At 43.0% G+C, this 23,271-nt stretch overlaps 1 protein-coding gene across 1 annotated transcript in view; it reads right to left on the bottom strand.

Annotated features, from left to right (window-relative positions):
* MALRD1 (MAM and LDL receptor class A domain containing 1) overlaps nucleotides 1–23,271 on the bottom strand; it is a gene marked incomplete at its 3' end in the record, with an annotated part of 701,795 nt that overhangs the window by 122,099 nt on the left and 556,425 nt on the right. Inside the window, exon 37 of the mRNA XM_033932884.1 lies at nucleotides 22,426–22,701. Within this exon, the coding sequence (XP_033788775.1) occupies nucleotides 22,426–22,701 (276 nt within the window). The remainder of the gene's footprint in view (nucleotides 1–22,425; nucleotides 22,702–23,271) is intronic.

Raw genomic sequence — 23,271 nt, 5'->3', positions numbered from 1 at the left:
AGTTTGCTACTGAAATTAAAATTTCTTTTGGATGCTAGAAAGTTAAAGCTACTGTTCAGTTCTCATGGAACTCTCAGTTCTGCATGCCATGATAACATCAAAATTGGATTATTGTAATTCACTTTACACTGGCCTGACTACAAAGGGTCTGCACCAGTTGATTCATAATGCTGCAGCAAGACTAACAGAAGGCTGTAAGCGACGTGACCACATCACAACATTTTTGCAAAAACTTCACTGGCTACCAGTACAATACAGAGCTAAAACTTTGGCTGATCTTCAAGGCCTTCAAAGGAAATAGCCCAGAGTACATGAAGAATAGGATCTCTCTCTATAAACCTTCAAGGTCAATAAGGTTCTCCCAAGGAGTATCCCTAACCACACCCTCTCCAGAAGACATCACATGATGTGATACCCGCCAGCAAGCTTTCTATGGAGTAGCCCCCCATACTCTGGAACCAGGTGAAAGCTTGGCTCTTTGTTGTTGTTGTTAGGTGCCATCGACTCATACTCAAGTCCTAGCGACCTGATGAATTGTGGATCCAAATAGAAATAGGTTCTGTGCCAGTCCGGAAAGGTCCTCCAGCGTCATTCTCATTGTTATTTTCAGTGTGATTGCAGGTTGCCCTCTTCGCCTGGTTCCTTCGATCTTCCTAAACATGATGTCCTTCTCCAATGATCTTTCTCTTCTGACAGTGTGACCAAAATAAGACAGGCATAACTTCATCATTTGGGCTTTGAGTAACATAGCCAGTTTGATCTCTTCTAGAATCATGGCTGAATAAGGTGTGGAGGAAATCCAGTAGTGATGCTATGACAGTTTTGGTGCTGAATCCAGAGCGGAAACCAGACTGATTGTCGTGCAGTATGCTAAATTTCTCCAGATACATTACTAGTTCCTGGTTGACCAGACCTTCCATTAACTTGACGAAAAAGGGAGTGCTCGCAATTGGTCTGTAATTAGATGTCTGTTTGGTAGATTCTCTAGGGTTTTTTACGATTGGGGTGATCAGAATCTGGCCTAGATCCTCAGGGAAAGTACCGGTTAGCAGGAGAGAGGAGAGCCAGTTGAATAGCTTGGCTTTGAAAGAGAGTGGCGCGACTTTCATAATGTTTGGGGGGCAGCAGTCTAATCTGCAGTAGGAGACGGCGTATTTCGCATAATAGTTGGAGAATTGTTGCCAGGATGGTGAAGTGAAGTTATTCCAGGCCATATCTACCCTAGGGTCATCTTTGTGTTGGGCAACAGGATAGTTCAAATGGTTGGTTGAGGAGCTCGCTAGATTTGACCTTAATTTGATGATTTTGTTGTTGAAAAATTCCGCCAGTTCATCTGCAGATGGAGGGGAATCAAGGATAGAGCGAGATAGGGCCTGTGTGTTATAGAGATTATTGACTAATTCAAAGAGATTTCTAATGTTGGTGTTTGGCGATCCGATTTTTTGGGCGTAGAAGTTGGAGCGCTTCTTTGTTATTAGTTTTTTGTATTCGTTTAATTTTAGTCTCCAATTTGACCTCCCCGTACTGTCCCCTGATTTCAACCATTGTCTTTCGAGTTTCCATAACTCCCGTTTCATATTTACTAACTCAGTATCGTACCAGCCATCCAGATTCTTGTTTTTTTATTTTTCTTAGTTTAGTTGGGGCCATTTTGTTTAATAACTGCGTACACTTGTTGGTCCAAGAGTCCGCCGAGAAGGAGGCTGGGTCTGGGCTAGACGTTAATTCATAGTGTGACCAGAATTCTATTGAGTTCACCCTACCTCTGCTAGCTACCATGTTATTAGGTCTTTTTGCCACTCTGGGTTTGGGTGGGGAGCGTCTTACTAGCCAGCTGAGTTGGAAACTGCATAAACGATGGTCGGACATAGAGAGTCGGTCCAAGTGGCTTGGTTCCAGTGAATCTTGGGATTGGCTGGTTCTTTGGTGGAAAAGGTGACTATATCTAGCTGGTGGCCTTTTTGATGGGTCTTTTCTGGGGGTGGCACAAAGAAATCAAGTGAGGAAATGAAGGAAATTAGATCTTTGGAGTCACCCTGTTCTGTCTGCTCTAGGTGAATATTTAGATCGCCTGTTAGTAGGTTGTGTGGGCCTAGTGTAGAGTTTGTAAGGAGGAATTCGTAGAAAGAGTCTTTGGCTGCAGGCCATTTCTTAGGCAGAATGTAGAATAAGGTAAGTATTAGCGCGTCTTCTAACTAGTCTGTCCAGAGTTTACAGGACATGATTTCAAGGTCCGCTGAGGAATTTGAGGCTAGGATTGTGGATTTGAAAGATTCTTTTAAGATGATGGCTAATCCTCCTCCTTTACCTCTGCTTCTAGGTAGAGATAGAATTTTGAACCCAGGAGGGAGACAGTCGCGTATAATGATGTCATTTTCTGAGACCAGCCAAGTTTCTGTTAGAAGGACAAAATCGGGGTTGACTTCTTCCAGCCAGTCTTTGACCAGCTGTGACTTGTTCCTAATAGAACGTATGTTTAAATAGAAACCGTGGAGAATTTGGTGGTGAGGAGATCGGTGGTTGTAGAATAGGTGATCTTTCTCAGTTTCTGCAGTCTTTTACAGTGTGGTCTGCTAGGTTTTTGTGAGGGGGATACTACCGGGATTTGGAAGGGACCCTGAAATATGCGGGGATTCCATTCCAGGAACATCCGCGAATTTCAAGAATCTGCAAATGCGATTTTGCATCTGTCAAAAGGCAGGAAAGGGCAGTTGGGGCGCCGATGGGTATAGAAAATCATTCGCGGTATGCTCCGACCTCCTCTTCCTGTTACCAAAGTCAGCCTACACCAATCGGGAGCTGCTTTGACATGCAATATTTGGAATTAGTGTTGGAATTGTCAGTCTTGTTGAAATATACTACCCTCTTTTGCCCTTGCCATTCTTTTCTGTACTTTTCTAGTTGTCTTCTGTTCCATTTACCAAGTAGGTTCTGTGCTGTATAGATCTGGATTTATTCATATCTAATCACAAAAAAGGCAATTTTGTAACAGTTCATCTTTAGTTATCTACACCTTGTGCACATAAATGCAACAGAAACTGCAACTTACATGCACAAGTGCCTTAAGAATCATTCTGTACAGGAGCACATACATGTCATGGAGCATAAGTGTATGGAGGACTACATGAGGGTGGAGCATGGATGAGATATGGTGTATCTCCCATACATAACTTATAGAATACTATAAACTACACCCATAGCTTGCTACACTTAGGTGCACCCATTTTATGCCTGCCAGAGATCTTACATTAGGGGCTCTTTTTATGAAGGTGCGCTAGCGTTTTGAGGCAGTAGCGGCTAGCACGCGTGGCATTGTAGTGCACGCTAAGCACGTGCTAAAACCACTAGTGCACCTTTGTAAAAGGAGCCCTAAGCCAATCTGTCGATCAAATCGGGAAAGATTCTGGAAGACTGGAGGTGGCAAATATTACGCCGATCTTCAAGAAAGGTTCAAGGGGAGATCCAGGAAACTACAGACCGGTGAGTCTGACCTTGGTAACAGGAAAGATGGTAGAGGTGCTGATAAAGGACTGCATCATTGATCACCTTGATGGACATGGGCTGATGAGGACCAGTCAGCACGATTTTAGCAAAGTCAAATCATGTTTGACGAACTTGTTGCACTTCTTTGAGGGAGTAAACAAACAGATAGAAAAGGGCGACCCGGTCGACATTGTATATCTGGATTTTCAGAAGGCGTTTGACAAGGTTCCGCATGAACGACTACTTCGGAAAATTGCGAGCCATGGAATCGAGGGTGAAATACTCATGTGGATTAAAAACTGGCTGGATCATAGGAAACAGAGAGTGGGGGTAAATGGACAATACTCGGACTGGAAGAGCGTCACCAGTGGGGTGCCACAGGGCTCGGTGCTGGGCACGAGGGACCACTGGTCTGACCCAGCAGTGGCAATTCTTATGTTCTAAGTGGGCACACCTGCATTTAACTGTGCCAATGCATATTTGGGCCACCATTCTATAATGGAATCTGGACACCCAGATACTGTTATAGAATATATATTCCCCATGCTGCATTGAGGTATTTACATTTAAGCACGCTGATGCTGCATAGGGGATCATCTATTCCTAATGAAATTTGGGTGCAAATTATGTGGCATCACATTTAGGTGCCGTGTTATAGACTAGCATGTAGACAGAATATTGGCATTTATATACGTATGTGTGCACATACTGCATACATGTGAATGCCAGTATATACAGTAAGAACATGCAAACATAAGAGTTGCTATTTTGGGACTGATCCAAAGTCCATCAAGCTCAGTATCCTGTTTCCAAGAATGACCTAGCAAGATCCCAGAAGAGTAAAACAGATTTTATGCTGCTTATCCTGGAAATAAGTAGTGGATTTTCCCAAGTCCATCTTAATAATGGCTTTTAGGGAATTATCCAAACCTTTTTTTAAACTCTGCTAAGCTAATTGTTTTCACCACATTCTCTGGCAACAAATTTGTATAGCAGGAGAGGGCATGAGTAAAAGTGGCAGAACCACAGCAGCAAATGACTATGTACATGGGTCTATTAGTGAGAGTGGGTAAGTGCTACGTGGACCAGTGGACAAGAAGAATGCCTTTAAAAGCCAGCAGGTAAAGGAGTTGAGAAGAAAGTAAAAGTGTAGTGTTAGTACAGTACCAGAGCGATTAGAGAAGTAGACATGCTAAAGGACTGTCAGAACACATAGGGAGAGCAAAAGCAGGTAAAGAAGCACCTAGGACCTCCAGGAAGAAAGCAGTGAAGAGGAGTGACAGGAAGGAAAAGGGGGAGGGCAGTGAGATAAGGCAGAGACGGTGACTGAGAGGGCTCAAAAGAGACAGCAAAGGCAAGAATTAAAGAATGAACATAGCATAAAAATCAATTTTTATACTGCATAACCGATAAGTTCTATGCAGTTAACAAAATTAAGAAATCAAACAATTACATAAAATATATCAATGGCCTAAAATTTAGAAAACAAATATGTCAAGCTCCAAGTCTCTGCTTATATGAATCGCTGTCTCTTTGAAGCTTTTATGTTTGGTTTATTTAACCAGTAAATTAACAGGCAACAATAATATCTGGTTACACTGATCAACTTCCAATATAAAGAACAGGCTCTCTCTGAAATTCTCTATTAGGTCTCTAAGCTAAACACCAGCTCACACAGAACATTGTCTTTATTTACAAATTTCAGTAACTTCAAAAGGACTCACAATATAGCATGAATTTCAGTTCAAAGAAGACATAAACAGATTCGGTTCACATCACTCATAAACAAGTCCGATGAAGGTCAGAATATCCCATTACAACATTTCATTACTTCATTTCCTTTTATCCAGGCACTCACAAAAATGCAGCTATTTCATTTCAGTAAGTACACATGAAACTCACGGATCACCATATCTGGATTTTGCAGTCAGCTCAACAGCCCTCTTGTTTATGGGAATAACTCCATTTTTCCTTAGCAATTCTTCTTCTCAAGAGCCATATTCTAGGATTAGGCTCAGTCCAGTGTCTCCTAGCTTTCCAGAGCATTAATTTAGCAGAGCCATATGATGACTCAGAGCAAAGGCAACAGCCTCTCATCTAAGCAAGCCCCTAGTTCAAGGCTTACTAAACCTTTGCCCATACAGAGGTGAGAAGTACTATGGTGAGAAATCAGTACATTTAAAAGACCGAGATCATACCTATATATCCTGATTTAAGAGTGATATTCATTTCTGTTTTCGGAGATCATTTCCCCCCAAATAAGACATTGCAGTCTATGACTCTATAAAACAAGCTTTCTTTGGCACATAGCAAGTACTAATGGGACCAGAAGGTTTAATGAAGTATATAACTTTCCCAATAAATAGAGCTACCTCCTGGTATAAACAGTCATTGAGGCATAGCTATTCTATAAGTTCATATGGTCGTTTGAAACCTTTGATGAACAAATCTTTTGAGTTTATAGGAACAAAGCTTTGGAGTGATCTTCCAATTGCACTAAGAAAAGTTTCTTCTTATTATATCTTTAGAAAAGAGTTAAAAACTTTTTTTTTATTTTTAATGATTGTTAAATGAATAATTTTGTATGGACAAAAATCCATTTGGTTGCAGTAATCCAAGGAGGAAGGGAGCACAAAGAGAATGTAGTAAGATAGAAAACAATATTAGCTACATACTGCAGTCAAAGCATGTAAGCAGAGACAAGGACAGTATCTGAACTGAAGAAAGCATGAGACAAGCACAGATCTCTAAGGGAGATGCAGGAATCGTAGAGCTCAGCAGTTGGAGTTGATTGACATACTGTGGTATACTTTAGCCCTTTAAAACATATATAAACATATTCCTCATGGAAGAGCAGCCTTCTGTAGCAGCTATGAGTATTGGGCCAGCCTGTCTTATGAAAGGCTATGATTAGATAGCCGCTGTATAATTAAACACTCATGCATGTCTGAGATACAGACATACAGTAGGTGCCAGCTCTGTGGGTGTTGTGGATGCTACACCACTCCCAATATTCTTTCCGACATAGCCCAGAGACATCAGAGCTAAAATCTTCCAGATGTACAGCTGCAGAGGAAAGCAGGAAATAAGACTGTGGCTCTGAAGCTTCTGCTTCTGCCTCCCCCTGAAGCCTATTTGTCAGACATTCATTAGCCAGCCAATAATCTACAAATGGGGCAGAACCAGTAGCTTAGGAGACACCATTGGTCAGACATTCATTAGCCAACCAATTGGCAGCAAAGAGAAAGCAGGACAGAAGGTAGGTGTCTCCTAAGCTATTGGTCCAGCTTCCCTCTACAGCAGTGGTCTCAAACTCACAGCCCGCCAGATACTATTATGAGGCCCTCGGTATGTTTATCATAATCACAAAAGTAAAATGAAACAGTTTCTTGATCATATATCTCTTTAGCTATAAATTAAAATATTATTATTAAGACAGCCAAAAGGAAAGATTTATAAACTTGTAAAGAGTTTTACCTTAAGCAAAATTGTCATTTCTTTAATAAGACTAACTATTTTTTCTGAGGCCCTCCAAGTACCTACAAATCCAAAATGTGGCCCTGCAAAGGGTTTGAGTTTGAGACCACTGCTCTACAGCCTATTGGCTGGCTAAGGAATGTCGAGCAATGGGCTGATAGCAGGCAGCAGAGAGAGAGGTGCTGAGGAACTGATAGAAAAGCAGGGAAAGGAAAGAACAGACATAGGCACTGATAGGTTGTGAAAGGAAAAGAGGCTAAGGGAAGAGATATGGAATGTGAAAGGAAAAACAGCTGAATTGAATATAAGCTGGGGGAGTATGAGCTGTGATACAAATATGTGGGTGAGGGATGTGCTAAAAAATGAGAAAATTTAGAACAGGGAGAGGAGCTGTGTGGGATTCAAAGAGCAGGGGGATGATAGGGGTGATAGGTTGAGAAAAGGGTTCTGAGTAGAAAGGATCAGGTTGGAGGGAAGAAATACTAAGGGGTGATGAGAGGGATGGAAGTAGCAGGAGTGGTGAAACTAGGAAGAAAAAAATAAGAACAAGCAACAACAAAATATTATTTATATTTTTGTGCTCTATCAGCCGCTCCCCACAACTGAGTGAGCCCATGAATCACTGGATGGGAGATATAATATTACTAATTGTGCTGGGTAAATTTTGAGTAGCTGCTGGTATCTGTACTTTTTTTCTTCCAACCTTGCAGTCACTGGGGGTAATTAAGGTGTTTTATTAGAAAAATGGGGAAAGGGGGATGAGGTTGTGGAAAGATGGAATGCCATGAACTGAAAATCTCCCTTTTAAAATGTACTTTCTCTTGGAAGCTCCTACTGAGAGGAGTTATGATCAGAGATTGAACTGAGGGAAAATGGAGAGCAGCACAAAAATTTAAAATATTATTCCCCTATTACATTCCACAGGAGATAGAAATGATGGGGCACTGAGCCATGTGAGCCTACAAAAGTAGCATAGAAAAAGCAGCAAAAAAGAGGTGGCAGGAGACCAATGGCAATGTTGGAGGTGGGAGAGAAGGGATATGATGTCTCATAAACTCTGTGTTTTCTGGTTTGGCTCCCTGGCTTGCTTCTTGCTTAATTGCTGAATTCCTACCAGTGTTGTTGTAAGTGTATGGGGGGATGGGGATAGACCAGACCGGATGCTGTCTTTGCATGGAGAGGCAGGGGGGGCACTGGCGCATCTCCTCATCTTCTCCCCCCTCCCCTGTATAACTCTTTAAATGTCTGCTAGTGCGAGCTCCGGCCTTGGCTTCCTTCTAACATCCCTTCCTGGTCACAGGACCAGGCCGGCGCAAGCAGCAGGTGTAAGATGCTGCTTGTGCCAGCGAGCATTTCAAGAGGTACATGGGGGGTAGGGAAGAGTGGGGAGCATGCCTAAGCAGCTGGGAAGAGGGGGGGGGGACGAACAGCACCACCCCAGGCACCAACTTCCCTCGCTATGCCACCAATTCTTGCTTCCCTTTTTGCTCTTGGTAAAAACTCTGCAACCACCTCCAAGGTCTTAACTCGACTCCCTGAACTGGATGCTTGTTCCATGTCCATTGGAGCGATATTCTGCAGACAGCTCAGAACACAGTAGTCCAGTATGAGTGCATGCTGCTATGCCCTGGGCTGCTAGAACATATTTTCCCACTCAGCATGTAATCTTTGAGGCTTCATACTCTGACCCTTACTGGGCTTCCAGAGCTTAGGCTAAGAATCTGATGTGGACTCTACAGGCAAAAGGTGGCCATTGGCCTGGAATCTGTGAGTGCTAGGGGAAGTGCTGTAGTGCAAAAGGGGATGGGGGACCAGTCCTAGAAAACAGGAATGTATCTGGATCCAAGGAGAGCAGAGCAGGGAAATAATCTAAGCCTGTGTTCTATGTGAAGTCACAAATTGAAGATGAGTTAAATCTACAAAAAAAAAAAAAAAGGAAGTCTCGGCTGTAGAGGAGAGTGAGAACTGGGAATGAGTAAATGGATGGGTGAGCCAAAGTGCAAGGAATGGAAACTAGCTAGAGAAAAGTGTATTAGAGCTTGCTGGGGAGAAAAATATTTATTTATTTTATTTAAAATATTTCTAATCCACTTAATAAACTAAGCGGCTCACAATATCACATTAATAATATCATTAGACAAAACTCTATCATCAGGGAGCGAAACCCTCAAATATAAACATCAAATTATGCTTATGAGGGATGAGAAATAAAGTGCAGAGGGAATAGAGAGGGGGAAAAAAACAAGGAGGAGAGAAGGGGAAGAAGAAATTAAGGGAAATGAAAAAAATTGGGGGAGGGAAGAGAGGGACTGGTTGGAGAAAATTGCTATGAATGGCTTGAATGGAGAGAAAAAGAGAGAGAGCATGTATGATGCTATAAAGCTGCTAGGGCAGTGGTCTCAAACTCACGGCCCCCCAGGTCCTATTTTACGGCACACGGTTTGTACGCAATCTCGCACACGGGGCATGAAAAGAGGCTCTGGTGTCAGTGTCAGCTGACTTGATACTTCCTGCTGCTGTCCCATATCTGCCGGGACTCATTACCTCCTTTCTCTAGTCTGCTGCTGCTGGTACGGGGGTGCGGAGACAAGACAAAGCCAGTAGTCCTGGCAGATACGCGAAGGCAGGAGTCCCTTCATACGCGACGGCAGCAGGAAATTTCAAGTCAGCTGGCACCAGCGCCAGAGTCTCTCTTCTTGTCCAGTGTGTGAGATTGTGTGGGCTGCAAAATAGTTATTGCTGGGGAGGGGAGCAGGGAAGGGAGAAGGGGTACTGCTGGACAGGGGGGAATGGAGAAGTGGCACTGCTGGACAAGACGAGCAGGGAAAGGAGAAGGGGTACTACTAGAAAAGGAAGGGAAAGAGGTGCTGCTGGACCTGGCAGAAAGGGAGGGAAAGGTGCTACACACTGGAGGGGAGGGTAAGATGGTGCATGGGGAGATAGCATTTTGGGTTGGTGGGTGGGAAGGAGGGATGCCACTGAGGGAAGAGGCAAGGAAAGATAGAGAAAGCATGCAGGAGGCAGAAAGTGGACTCATGGAGAGGGCAAAATGAATGGGGAGGACAGAAAGGAGGGAAGAAGAAATGTTATACTGGGGAAGGGGGGGGAAGGCAGAGTGAAAAGTTGGATTCATGGAGAGAGAGAGAGAGACAGAGAGCGAGAGAGAGTGAGAGAGAGATGTTGTTTGGTTGAGAGAAGGAGGACCAGAGGAGAAGCATGCAGGAGGAATAGAGAAAAAATGTTGGACTGGTGGAAAGGAGGGGGAAATGTTGGACTGGGAGGGGGCCAGAAAGGAGGAAGGGAAGGAAGATGGACTGCAGAGGGCAGAAAGGAGGAAAGGAAAGAGAAATGTTACACTGGGAGGGAGGACCATGGACCTGTGTCAGTCCATGGAACTGGGGAGGGAAGGAGAGTGATAGGAAGGGAAGGTAAGACATGGAAAAGTAGATTTTGAGAAAAAAGCAGAAAAATTGAATGTTAAGTTAATGTGAAAGATGGATGCAAGGCAGAAAGTTAAGATGGAGAGAAAAACAGTCAATGGACAAGAAGGCCCTGGAAACATAGTTAAAAGCACAGAAAAATAAAGTCACTAGACAACAAAGGTAAGGAAAATGATTTTATTTTCAATATAATGATTGAAATGTGTCAGTTCTGAGAAAGGAAAGATGTTAAAACTTTAACTGTGTCCTGCCTCTTTGGCAATCCCGTGGTCACGAGTCCGAAGGGGCATGGCTAAAGGGGCAGAACATGCCCCTTATGAGCCCCTTTGGAGACCAGAGGACTGGGAACAGGTTTCTTTTTCCTTTTAATATTGTTTATTTTATTAAGGTTTTGTTAAAATAAGGGGAAAAGAAAAGCTAAGGTATTTCCTTCGGCAGTAAGGCCTATTGATAAATTCTTACAATCTTCCCTCGAATTTTAGCTTAGAGAAAGTAAATGTGTTAGAACCAGCTTCCCTATCACCTGGTGAACTTACACCACCACTTCAACCAAATTTGAGATTGGAGGGAAGTATAGATTCTGCCACATTACAAGAGACTGAATCACCCTCTCAGTAATTAATGGTAGGTTCCGTGACTATGGATACTCCTAGTTTAGGAGTGTTGTTACCAAAAACTCAATGTTTAGTCCCTGTCCATATGGACAAGGACCTGAACACTGAGGCTTCTCCTCAGGAAAAAATCATTACTTTGTAAAATGTTTGGCTTGTGGAAAACAGAATTGAAACCTCACTTCAAAATACTGTTTCAAAGCTCTGTCAATTTTCCTCAGATACAACAATAAAAGTAACTGAACATGAGACTCAGTTGAAAGAAATGGAGAAGAAATTGGAAAAAATTGATGTATCAGTGAATACTTTACAATCAGTGGCAAAATCTAATATCAAAGATAGTATATTGTTACATTTTCAAATTGAAAAAATGGAAAATTTGGCTAGAAGTAGGAATCTCAGATTCTTCAATTTTCCATTCTCTCATTATTTGGCTCCATTGGAGCTTCTTAAAATGTATCTAAGGGACATCCTTCAATATCCCTTAGTGGACTCTTTTGATTCTGATAATTTGTGTTACATACCTAGGGGCTCCAAGGAGGTTGCAGAGGAAGGTCAGATGGACATGGTTTCTGCAGGGGGAGATCGTGCTTAACTAACTTATTGCACTTCTTCGAAGGAATCAACAAACGGACGGACAAAGGAGACCCCATAGACATCGTATACCTAGATTTCCAAAAAGCCTTTGACAAGGTGCCTCACGAGCGTCTACTCCGGAAACTGAAGAACCATGGGGTGGACGGAGATGTGCATAGATGGATCAGAAACTGGTTGGCGGGTAGGAAACAGAGGGTAGGGGTGAAGGGCCACTACTCGGACTGGAAGAGGGTCACAAGTGGTGTTCCGCAGGGCTCGGTGCTCGGGCCACTACTATTTAATATATTCATAAATGATCTAGAAATAGGGACGACGTGTGAGATAATAAAATTTGCAGACGACACCAAACTATTCAGTGGAGCTCGGACTAAAGAGGACTGTGAAGAATTGCAAAGGGACCTGAATAAACTAGGGGAATGGGCGACGAGATGGCAGATGAAGTTCAACGTTGAGAAATGTAAAGTACTGCATGTGGGAAGCAGAAACCTGAGGTACAACTATACGATGGGAGGGATGTTATTGAATGAGAGTACCCAGGAAAGGGACTTAGGGGTAATGGTGGACATGACAATGAAGCCGACGGCACAGTGCGCAGCGGCCGCTAAGAGAGCGAATAGAATGCTAGGTATAATCAAGAAGGGTATTACAACCAGGACGAAAGAGGTTATCCTGCCGTTGTATCGGGCGATGGTGCGCCCGCATCTGGAATACTGCGTCCAATATTGGTCGCCGTACCTTAAGAAGGATATGGCGATACTCGAGAGGGTTCAGAGGAGAGCGACACGTCTGATAAAAGGGATGGAAAACCTTCCATATGCTGAGAGATTGGAGAAACTGGGTCTCTTTTCCCTGGAGAAGAGGAGACTTAGAGGGGATATGATAGAGACTTACAAGATCATGAAGGGCATAGAGAGAGTAGAGAGGGACAGATTCTTCAAACTTTCGAATAATAAAAGAACAAGAGGGCATCTGGAAAAGTTGAAAGGGGACAGATTCAAAACAAATGCTAGGAAGTTCTTCTTTACCCAACGTGTGGTGGACACCTGGAATGCGCTTCCAGAGAATGTAATAGGGCAGAATACGGTACTGGGATTTAAGAAAGGATTGGACGGTTTCCTGCTGGAAAAGAGGATAGAGGGGTATAAATAGAGGATTTCTGCACAGGTCCTGGACCTGTTGGGCCGCCGCGTGAGCGGACTGCTGGGCATGATGGACCTCAGGTCTGACCCAGCAGAGGCATTGCTTATGTTCTTATGTTCTTATGGATCAATTGGTTTCTCCTGATAGTTTAAATATTTCTCAGTTTTTGGAGTCCTCTAAGGATATTATTGAAACATGAGCTACATTGTTTGTTATATTTAGGACAGAGAGGGAGAAACAAGTTATACTGAAACTTTATTTTTGCAAAAGGCAGGTGAAATTCTGTGGTCAACAATTGCAAGTGTTTTCGGATATAGCCAAACAAACTCAAATAAGGAGAAAGCAATTCCTGCAACAAAAGCCTTTTGCTTTGGCTTTAGGGGCAATTTTCTACCTGAAGTTCCCCTGAAAATGTATGGTTTCCTATGGGAAGAATAAATATATATTTGTAGAATCATCCCATTTAGAAATGTTCCTTAAAGATAAACCATTGTTAGAAGTTGTGGAGACTAATGTGTTGGCTGAAGAAATGGTAGAAAGTGAGAAGTAAAGATTTGTCCTACTTCCAGTATGTAATAAGAAATAGAAAAAAATGTTTTCCTTTGAATTTGATTTCTTATCCTTCTGAAAGCTGTATCAGCATTGATAATGTGGACTTTCATATAATTTAAGGACAAGTTTCCTCCCTTTTTTAAATCTTGAATTCCTCCCTGAATTATATATATGTAAATTTGTTATGGTTGTAACAAATGGTTATAGAAATAAAAATGATTCTTCAGTCCTGTGCCTAATTTGATTTGATTTACTGAATCCCCCCCCCCCTCAATTTGTAATTAAGAGAATTTGTGAATCTGTTACTAGAGAATGTAAAAGCAGTTAGCATAGCAGGGATTTAAAAATAGGTTTGACAAGTTCCTAAAAGAAAAGTTCACTGTTTATTACTTGGGTAAGCATTATAAAATTTGTTTTACTTTTTTGGGATCTTGCCAAAAGAGTGACCTGGATTGGCTACTGCTGGAAACAGGATACTAGGCTTGATGGATCTTCGGTTTGTCCCTGTATAGCAATGCTTATATACTTAGATATTTTTCTTTCTTTTAATATATTTCTGCAATAGTGGATTTGTATTTTTTATGCTCTATGCAAAATCTATTTAGCAAGGTCTTTGCTGAACCATTTGACCTGAAGCTATTGATCCATGTACTTGTTCTTATCAGAGCTGACTACTGTAATTCTCTTTAGAATAGTCTGTCTGCTATGGTTTTGAAATGTGCATAAAACGTTGCTCTGTTAAGATACTTTATAAAGCACATAGGTTTGATCATATAACCGCTTTCCTATCTTTTGAAGAATTAAATTAAAATTGTACTCTTCATCTATCATGTTTTGCAGACCAGCATGGCAACTTATTTTCCTGGTCTGTTGCCTTCCCACAACATATTTTTAATATACATTCTCCCCATCCCTTCCCCCAAACTCCAGAATTAGGCTCATGTTAACATGGCAAGGAGCTTTTGTTTAGCCTTTTTTTCTACATAATTAAGAACATAAGAAGTTGCCTCTGCTGGGTCAGACCAGAGGTCCATCGCGCCTAGCAGTCCGCTCCCGCGGCAGCCCATCAGGTCTATGACCTGTAAAGTGGTTGGCATCTAAACCCTTTTAGTCCCCTTATCCTTCTATGTAAGCCCTATTTCATAACCTATCTCTACCTCTATCTGTATCCCTCAACCCCCGTGTCCTTCAGGAATTTATCCAATCCTTCTTTGAAGCCCGGTAGGGTACTCTGTCCTATTACAACCTCAGGAAGCGCATTCCAGGTGTCCACGACCCTCTGAGTGAAAAAGAATTTCCTAGCATTGGTTCTAAACCTGTCCCCTTTCAATTTCTCCGAGTGCCCCCTTGTTCTTGCGGTCCCTAATAGGCTAAAGAATCTATCCTTTTCTACCTTCTCTATACCTTTCATGATCTTGAAGGTCTCTATCATGTCTCCTCTGAGTCTCCGCTTTTCCAGGGAGAAGAGCCCCAGCCTTTCTAACCTGTCTGTGTAAGAAAGGTTCTCCATCCCTTTTACCATTTTTGTTGCTCTCCTCTGAACCCTCTCCAGTATCGCCATGTTCTTCTTGAGGTATGGCGACCAAAATTGGACAAAGTACTCCAGATGCGGGCGCACCATCGCGCGATACAATGGCATGATGACTTCCATTGTCCTGGTCGTAATATCCTTCTTAATAATACCCAACATTCTGTTTGCTTTCTTTGAGGCTGCTGCACATTGCGCTGTTGATTTCATTGTTGTGTCCACCAGCACACCCAAGTCCTTTTCAAGGTTACTTTCCCCTAGCACTGATCCCCCCATTTTGTATCTGAACATCGGGTTCTTCTTTCCTATGTGCATGTCTTTGCAATTCTCTATATTGAAGTTCATTTGCCATTTAATTCTTTCTCCTTTGGAGCTAAGGACTGAGGGGCTTATGTAATAATATGTGGGAGGTGTGGAGGGGCATTTTTAATAATATTTAAATCCGATTGTGGACATTTTGAGAAAAATGTCCAAAAATCCTGTAGAGAAGATGACTATTTTAAAACCAGAAAAATGTGTTTAAAAAAAAAGAAAGAAAGAAAATGGTCATTTCCTAGAAGTGTTTGTCTTCAGTGCATCTATCTTTTTGAACCATAAAAAAAAAAGATGCAAATGAAAAATGCACAAAAAACAACCATTGGGACGTAGGAGGGGCCAGAAGTCTCAGCAAACTGGCCACACAGACATCCAGCAGAGCAGGGGGGCACCCTAGGAGGCACTGCAATTAACTTTACATAAAAGGTCCCAGGTACACATCTCACCATAACCCCCTTACATTGTATGGTGAACCCTCCAAAACTCACCCACAACCTACTGTACCTGACTATACCCTTATGCCTGCAGGTATCACCTGTCAGTACATTAGGTTTTTTGATGGCTCATACTTTCCATCACAAATGTACTATTTAGCGTGGGATATGGGCCTGGGTCCTCTTCTCTGCAGTCCATTGCATTGACCACCAGGCTTCTCTAGAGACCTGCTTGCTGCTCTGATAGGACTAGCCATAAAAACATCTGAAGCTCTCAGACAGGCTGGTATGTACTGTTTCATTCACATCTTTGGGGGCCAGAAAGGAGTCAGTAACCACTGAGGGAGTAAGAGGGGACATTCCTTCATGCCTCCAGTGGTCATCTGCTCAGTTTGGCCACCTTTTTAGCACTTATTTGGTATTGAAACAGATCTGGCCTGAAACGTCCAAATTTTGCTTTGGACATTTTCTGCAATGTTCCATTATTGCAGAAAAATGTCCAAATCATAAGTCCACCCGAATGCCCACCCAAAACACATCCCCAACATGCCCTCTTGAGATTCAGACATACTTCAGATAAACAGCAGAGAAAATCATCTAAAAAATGTGCTTCAATGGGAATACAGCTGGCAGTGGACAATTAAAAAAAAAAAACACTGATCACTGCTGGCTAAATATCATCCAGCACATTTTGTGTGAAATCACATTTACTCTAAATAAGTAAAGTTTTCAGGCTCAGAAATGCAAAAGTCAGCTTTCGTAGCATCTTATTTTTGCAGAAACAAATGAGAATAAGTAGATGCTGCTGTGTCCTTATTAATGTTAATAAATGGATGGATTTGCTGTCTCTATTGAACTGAATGAAGCTGTTAAGCAGCTTACCCTTACACTTATAATTAGAATGATAAGCTTGAATTTTTTTCAATGGATTAACCTTTCCTTGTTGAATTCTGATCAGCTTGATTCGGCTTTCTTATGTTGCTGCACTGCACACCTAATTGTATAGTGTGATAAGGAAATTCTAAGAAATAGGGATTTGAAATAGGGATCTGTTGTTTGTGTTGGTTTGTTTATTGTACTCGGGACCTGAGTTGTTCATAGTCTAAAGTGCACGAAGACAAAGGCGTGCCGACAACAAAGCATGGACAACTGAGCGCAGGTTCATCGTGCCGAAGAAAAAACGTATGTTAAAGGGCTCCGATGGGGGGTGTGGGTGGGGAACCCCCCACACACTTTACTTAATAGAGATCGTGCTGGCATTGTGGGGGGTTTGGGGGGTTGTAACCCCCCTCATTATATTGGAAACTTAACTTTTTCCCTGTTTTTTTTAGGGAAAAAGTTAAGTTTTCAGTATAATGTGGGGGGTTACACCCAGGGCCGGATTTAGATGAAAAGAGGCCCTAGGCTATTCCACTTATGAGGCCCTTTCATCTCCCATTTTTAAGTTTGTAAATTACATGAGAGATAATAAAATACATCATTACTGTGATATATATCAATATGTTAAATGAAACATGTTGTTATTGGTACTAACCTTTATAAAAAATGTGACACGGATAATAAATAAAAAAACGTCGAGAACACTTATTTGGACATTTATTCTCAGCACCATATATAGTACTTGTAACAATAACTAATCAAACATAACACACAACATTGCCCCTTCCTATGTCCATAGTGCCCCCAGTGCGTCCTTCCTCACCTCACCCCCCCTCCAATGCCCGCCTGCCTCCCATCCCCCTTCCATTGAACACCCCCCATGCCATCCTGCCTGCCTGCCTTCCATTAAACCCCCCCACTCCCCCTCCGATGCCAGCCTGCCTGCCTCCCATCCCCCTTCCACTGAAACCTCCCCCCCCACCCCGATGCCAGTCTGGGCTGCCCTGTCCTGACGGATCCACGTTTTGCCTCTCTCCCCGCGGGGCTGGGCTTTGCCCAGCTGTTTACGGATTGACGTCTTTCCCTCCCCGATCCTCCTCCCAGGGCGAGAAAAAGAAAGGGAGAAGCTGAGTCGGCGCCCCGTTGCGGCCGGAGCCGGTTCCGATCCCGAAGCATAGAATTTCTCCTTATTTTCGGTTCAGTGTTTTAGTGTTCACTGTTTTTAGAATAGTGTAATTTTAATTTTGCTAACAATTTGAATGTAGGCCCCTCTTGATCTTGAGGCCCTAGGCTGAAGCCTAGTTAGCCTATAGGAAAATCCGGTCCTGGTTACACCCCCCACACCCCCCCAACATGGCAGCGTGAGGCAGCTTGATCCCTATTAAGTAAAGTGTGGGGGGGGGTCTCCCCTAAACCCCCATCAGAGCCCTTTAAAATACAGATTTTCTTCGGCGCGATTAAGCCCTGCGCTCAGTTGTCCGCGCTCAGTTGTCGGCGCGCCTTTGTCCTCGCGCACTTTTGATCCGTCACCCCTGAGTTGGCCACGGTTGGAAACAGGATGCTGAGCTTGATGGACCTTCGGTCTGTCCCAGTATGGCGATTCTTATGTTCTTCTTAGCATGCGTTAGAAAAATGGAGTCACCCAGGGCAGCAGCTTCTAGGGGGTGGCAAAGAGCCACTGCAGTCAAAGCAAAACAATAGATCCTGACAACTACACAGACTCAAAGAAATAACAGTAGGCGGATGGACAGTTTTCAAATAAACCGTAAACAATAAGGGTTTCAATAGAATAACAATACTAACTCTACTTTACTGCTGAAAAGAGAGAGCGAGTAACAATCTATCTGCAATAGTAGCAAGAGGAGAAAAAAGCCTCAGAATAAAGTGACAGTCATAAACATAGGCTATAGTATACTATGGGGTTACACTATACTACCGTGTTTCCCCGAAAATAAGGCCTACCCTGAAAATAAGCCCTAACATGATTTTCAGGGTAGGTCTTAATATAAGCCTTACCCCAAAAATAAGCCCTAGTTGAAGCGCTGGATTCGTAGGCAGCAGCGCTCCCCTCGTCCCTCCTTCCCGCTGACCTTCCATCTCTCCCTCCCCATGCCAACCACGAGACCGACATACCATTACCTTCTTCCAAACTGCAGCGTCGTGGCAGCAATCTAAACGCGCTTCTTCATGCTTTCTACCGCCGGGGCGTTGCTGTGCTGCGTTGCTGATGACATCATCAGTGATGCGGCAGAGAAATGCTCCAGCGGTAGAAGGTACAAAGCAGCGCGTTTAGATTGCTGCCACAATGCTGCCATTTGGAAGAAGGTAATGGTATGTCGGTCTCGCGGTCGGTGTGGGTAGGGAGAGCTGGAAGGGTCGGCAAGGTTAGAAAGATACTGTGGGTTTGTGATTGGGCATTGTTTCCCTGAAAATAAGACCTAGTGGGTCTTTTGGGCCCAAAATTAATATAAGACAGTGCCTTATTTTGGGGGATATATGGTACCTATGTTTATGACTGTCACTTTATTCTGAGGCTTTTTTCTCCTCCTGCTACCGTTGCAGATAGATTGTTATTTGTTCTCTCTGTAGTTTTAATCCTTTTCAACAGTAAAGTAGAGTTAGTACAGTTTTCAAAAAACCCATTTACCCAGATTTAGGGTTAACAGACATCCGGATTTCTTTGACTGGGTGACCAGAGAATTGGATAGTGAGAGTGCTAGATGTGGTGTATCAAGATTTTAGCTAAGCCTTTGTGTGGCCAGTGTTCCACACAAGCATCTAATAAATAAACTGAGTGCCCTCAGTATGGGCCCAGACATGACAGACTGGGTCAGGAACTGGTTGAGTGGAAGGCGACAGAGGGTAGTGGCAAATGGAGATCGCTCTGAGGAAAGGGACATTACTAGCTGTACGCCTCAAAGTTTGGTTCTTGGGTTTGTTCTTTTTAATCATTTTTGCAAACGATATTGTTGAAGGGCTGTCAGGTAAGATTTGCCTCTTTGCGGATGATACCAAAATCTGCAATAGAGTAGACATCCCTGATAGTGTGAATAACATGAGGAAAGACCTAGTGAAGCTTGAAGAATAATCTGAAATTTGACAGCTAAGATTTAATACTAAGAAATGCAAGGTCATGCATTTGAACTGCAGAAACCCGAGGGAACAGTACAGTTTAGGGAGTGAAGAACTTTTGTGCATAAAAGAGGAACGGGACTTGGGTGTGAAAATATGATGATCTTAAGGTAGCCAAATAGGTTGAAAAGGCAACAGCAAAAGCCAGAAGAATGCTTGGCTGCACAGGGAGAGGAATGGCCAGTAGGAAAAAGGAGGTATTAATGCCCTTATATAAGACTCTGATGAGACTTCATTTAGAATACTGTGTACAATTCTGGAGATCACACTTTCAAAAAGATAAAAATAGGAAGGAGTAGGTCCTGGATGGCCGGTGGTCTTCATCATAAGGTGTATGGGGACAGACTCAAAGATCTCGATATGCATACTTTGGAGGAAAGGTGGGAGAGGGGATAAGATAGAGAAGTTTAAATAGTTTGTAAAAAATGTCACTCACCTTATGTCACTCATCTTATGTGTATTTATGCCACACTAGCCTTTAAGTCCGTTACATTAACGGGTGCTAGAATAGATGTGTGTGTCTATCTTTCTTTCTTTCTTTCTCTCTCTCTCCTTGGCCGCTTTCTGTCTGTCTGTTTTTCTTTCTTTCTGTCTCTCTTTTTCCTCGGCTGTCCACCACCACTCCTTGCCTGCTCCCCCTGTCCAGCAGTAGCCCTTCCTTTTACCTCCTCCATGTCCAGCAGCACCCCTTCCCTGCTCCCCCTGCCCAGCAGCAGCCCTTCGCCCTTCATTTTACCTACCCACTGTCCAGCAGCACCTCTTCCCTGCTCCCCCTGTCCAGCAGCAGCCCTTCTCCCTTCCTTTTACCTCCCCCCTGTCTAGCAGTAGGCCTTCTCCCTTCCTTTTACTTCCCCCCCGTCCAGCAGCACCCCTTACCCGATCCTCCTGTCCAGTAGTACCCCTTTTCCTTTCCCTGCTCCCCCTGCAAATGCAGCAGCCTCGGGGCTTTTGCTAGGCCGGCCTACCTCACATTATTGAAGTGGGCCAGCCTAGCAAATGCCCTGCAACTGCTGCGTTTGCTGGTCCAGGGGTGAGAAGAGGCATCCTGGCAGCGGCAGCACAGGAGACAAACCGCCACCGCCTCTCAAATCTCTGCACACGCTGCAAATCGAATTCGGCACAGAGGCACACAGCATGGTGGCAGGGATCACAAAACCCTAAGCGCGCATGCGCGCTTAGGATTTTATTATAGAGGATAGGTATTTATTGATTGTTACAGAAGTTTAAACACCTATGTGGCATAAATACATATAGCCACGCTGACATTTCAGCCCAGACAATTGGGTGCAAGACTCCAGCGCGCTGCTGTAAAAGTTAATTTTAAAGAGCTCTGACGGGAGTGTGGAGGGGAACCCCCCTACTTTACTTCATACTGTGCGCGCTGCCGTTGGCTGCCGTTGGGGGGAAAAATCAGGAAAAAGTTAAGTTTCCTCTTTAATGGGTGGTTCCAACCCCCTAAACTCCCCCCAACGGCAGCGTAAACACTATTAATTAAACTGGGGGTTTCCCCCCTCACACCCCCCGTCGGAGCTCTTTTAAATTAACTTTTCCGGTGGCACGCTGGAGTCTTGTGCGCAATTGTGTGGGCTCAAATGTTGGCGCGGCTTTGTCCCACGCATGAATGACTGTGAACCAATGAGCAGACTTGATGGGTTATTTGGCCTTTATCTGCCGTCATGCTTTTATGTTTCTAGATGTGTAATTTTGGAAATCCAGAAGAGTATAGTTAAGAGCACACTGCACCCCAAGGAATATCTCCCCAATACATATATGCACTTTTGTATATTTGCACTAAACCTAATTTTATGTGCAAAATTGCCCTTGAAAAATACCCCCTCTACTTTGCATGTCTGATTCTGGTCTTGTGCACCTTCTGTAACTAATCTCAGATTACACTATGTAACACAATTTTTTGTTCCTGGGCAGTAAGTGTAATTTCCTAATTGCAGTTGCCTGAAAAGTTTAGAAAATGTCTATTAGTTCCATAAAACTTTCTTTTGTGACCAGGATAGTCAAAAGAGCCCCTAAATTTACTGAGCTTGGAATCAATCTGGAATGTTCTGCAAAAAAGTTGAATATCAAAATATCAATGTCTTGGTCACAAAACCAAAGTTTGAGGGGAATGATAGCCATTTCCTATACTTTTGTGGCATAGACAATTAAGAAAGAACAATTATTACCCAGGAACAATGAAAATTATTACATAGGCCTCCTTTTATGAAACTGCGATAGCAATTTCTAACATGGGGAGCCTCATTGAATGGGCCGCGCTGCTCCTGATGCTCATTGAGTTCCTATCTGCGTTGGGAGCAGTGCGGGCCATTCAGTGTGGCTCTCTGCGCTACAAACTGCTATCGCAGTTTCATAAAAGAGCGGATAGTGTTACCTGATTGGTTCAGCTATCTATTTTAATATCTTTGACCTAGTGCTAAAAGCAGAATCTGACAACATATTAAAGCAGAAAACAAAAGGAATTGACCCTTTTTCCATTGCAAATGCAAGCAGTGTCTCACTTCCGGTTCACCACACAATTGTTTCCCACGTACTCACCTTTATAGGACCCCCAGGGACCCCTGAAGAAGATTTTTTGTCGAAATGCGGACCGTGTTGGATCCTGTATCCCTAGCGGACTAGGTCCTTTAAGGCTCCTATGTGGATGATTTATTTTTATGTGGATGAAATTATTTTATGTGGATGATTTCAGTGTACCTTTGGAACTTTGACACTTTCAAATAAAGTCCATTTAGGAACATCATCGCTCCACAGAGTTTTTTTTGGTTTTCTCAACATATTAAAGCAGACCACTTCAAATACAGCACAAATTAGAAAGAACTTACTGCAATTGGTCTCATCCTCCTTGAACTGGCAGTCAGGCACTCCATCGCATTTGAACAATGATGGGATACACTCTTGATTTGCACACTGCAGCTCAGTCGCCTGGCAAACCAATGGAGGCAGAGTGCTGGTGTCTTCAGAGAGACAAGTCATTTCATCTGTTCCATCTCTACAATCATCTTTCCCATTGCACTTTGCCGACAGAGGCACACACTGCTTCTCATACACACAAGTGAACAACTCAGAGCCACATGTTGAAGGCTGTGGTGGGACTGATCCTAAACAAACACATAAAAATAAGAAAATATGGACACAACATGGTTATAAAAGAATTGCAACTAAAATGAATACGTTTTAGTCCTCAATGGCAGCAATGGTAACCTTTCTTTCATTTAGGTGCATCAAATGTGTGGAACAGCATATTAGAAGGGACATAGAAATCAGAATTGAGATGTCGAGGCTAGTATTTTAGAACAGGATCTCGCAATACAGAGCCTGTTCTAAGATCTATGGAGAAATGGAAGCTGATTATGTGGGGCAGGATCATTTGGGGTTTTTGGGTTTGTTTTTTTTTAGAACCATACATGTCTAAAATATCAATAGGGCAAATGTGAGGCACAAACATTTTGGGGGGAATTTCTATAAACAGTGCCAAAAATTAGGTCAAAAACCGACAGCAAAAATATTTGTCCGGTGTTATTATAAGTGTTGTAAAATGTGCTCAGAGTTACAAAATGAGAGACCAGATGGAGGGTCAAGCCCAACCTGATACCTGCTGTAAAGCCAAAGTACAATGCTTATTTTCTCATGCTATGAGGCTTTTATATAAAGCACAATCGGGCTCTTTA

This window comes from Geotrypetes seraphini, chromosome 2 (genome assembly GCF_902459505.1).
Source record: "Geotrypetes seraphini chromosome 2, aGeoSer1.1, whole genome shotgun sequence".
Taxonomy (NCBI): domain Eukaryota; kingdom Metazoa; phylum Chordata; class Amphibia; order Gymnophiona; family Dermophiidae; genus Geotrypetes; species Geotrypetes seraphini.
This window is presented reverse-complemented; position numbering and strand designations above follow the sequence as displayed.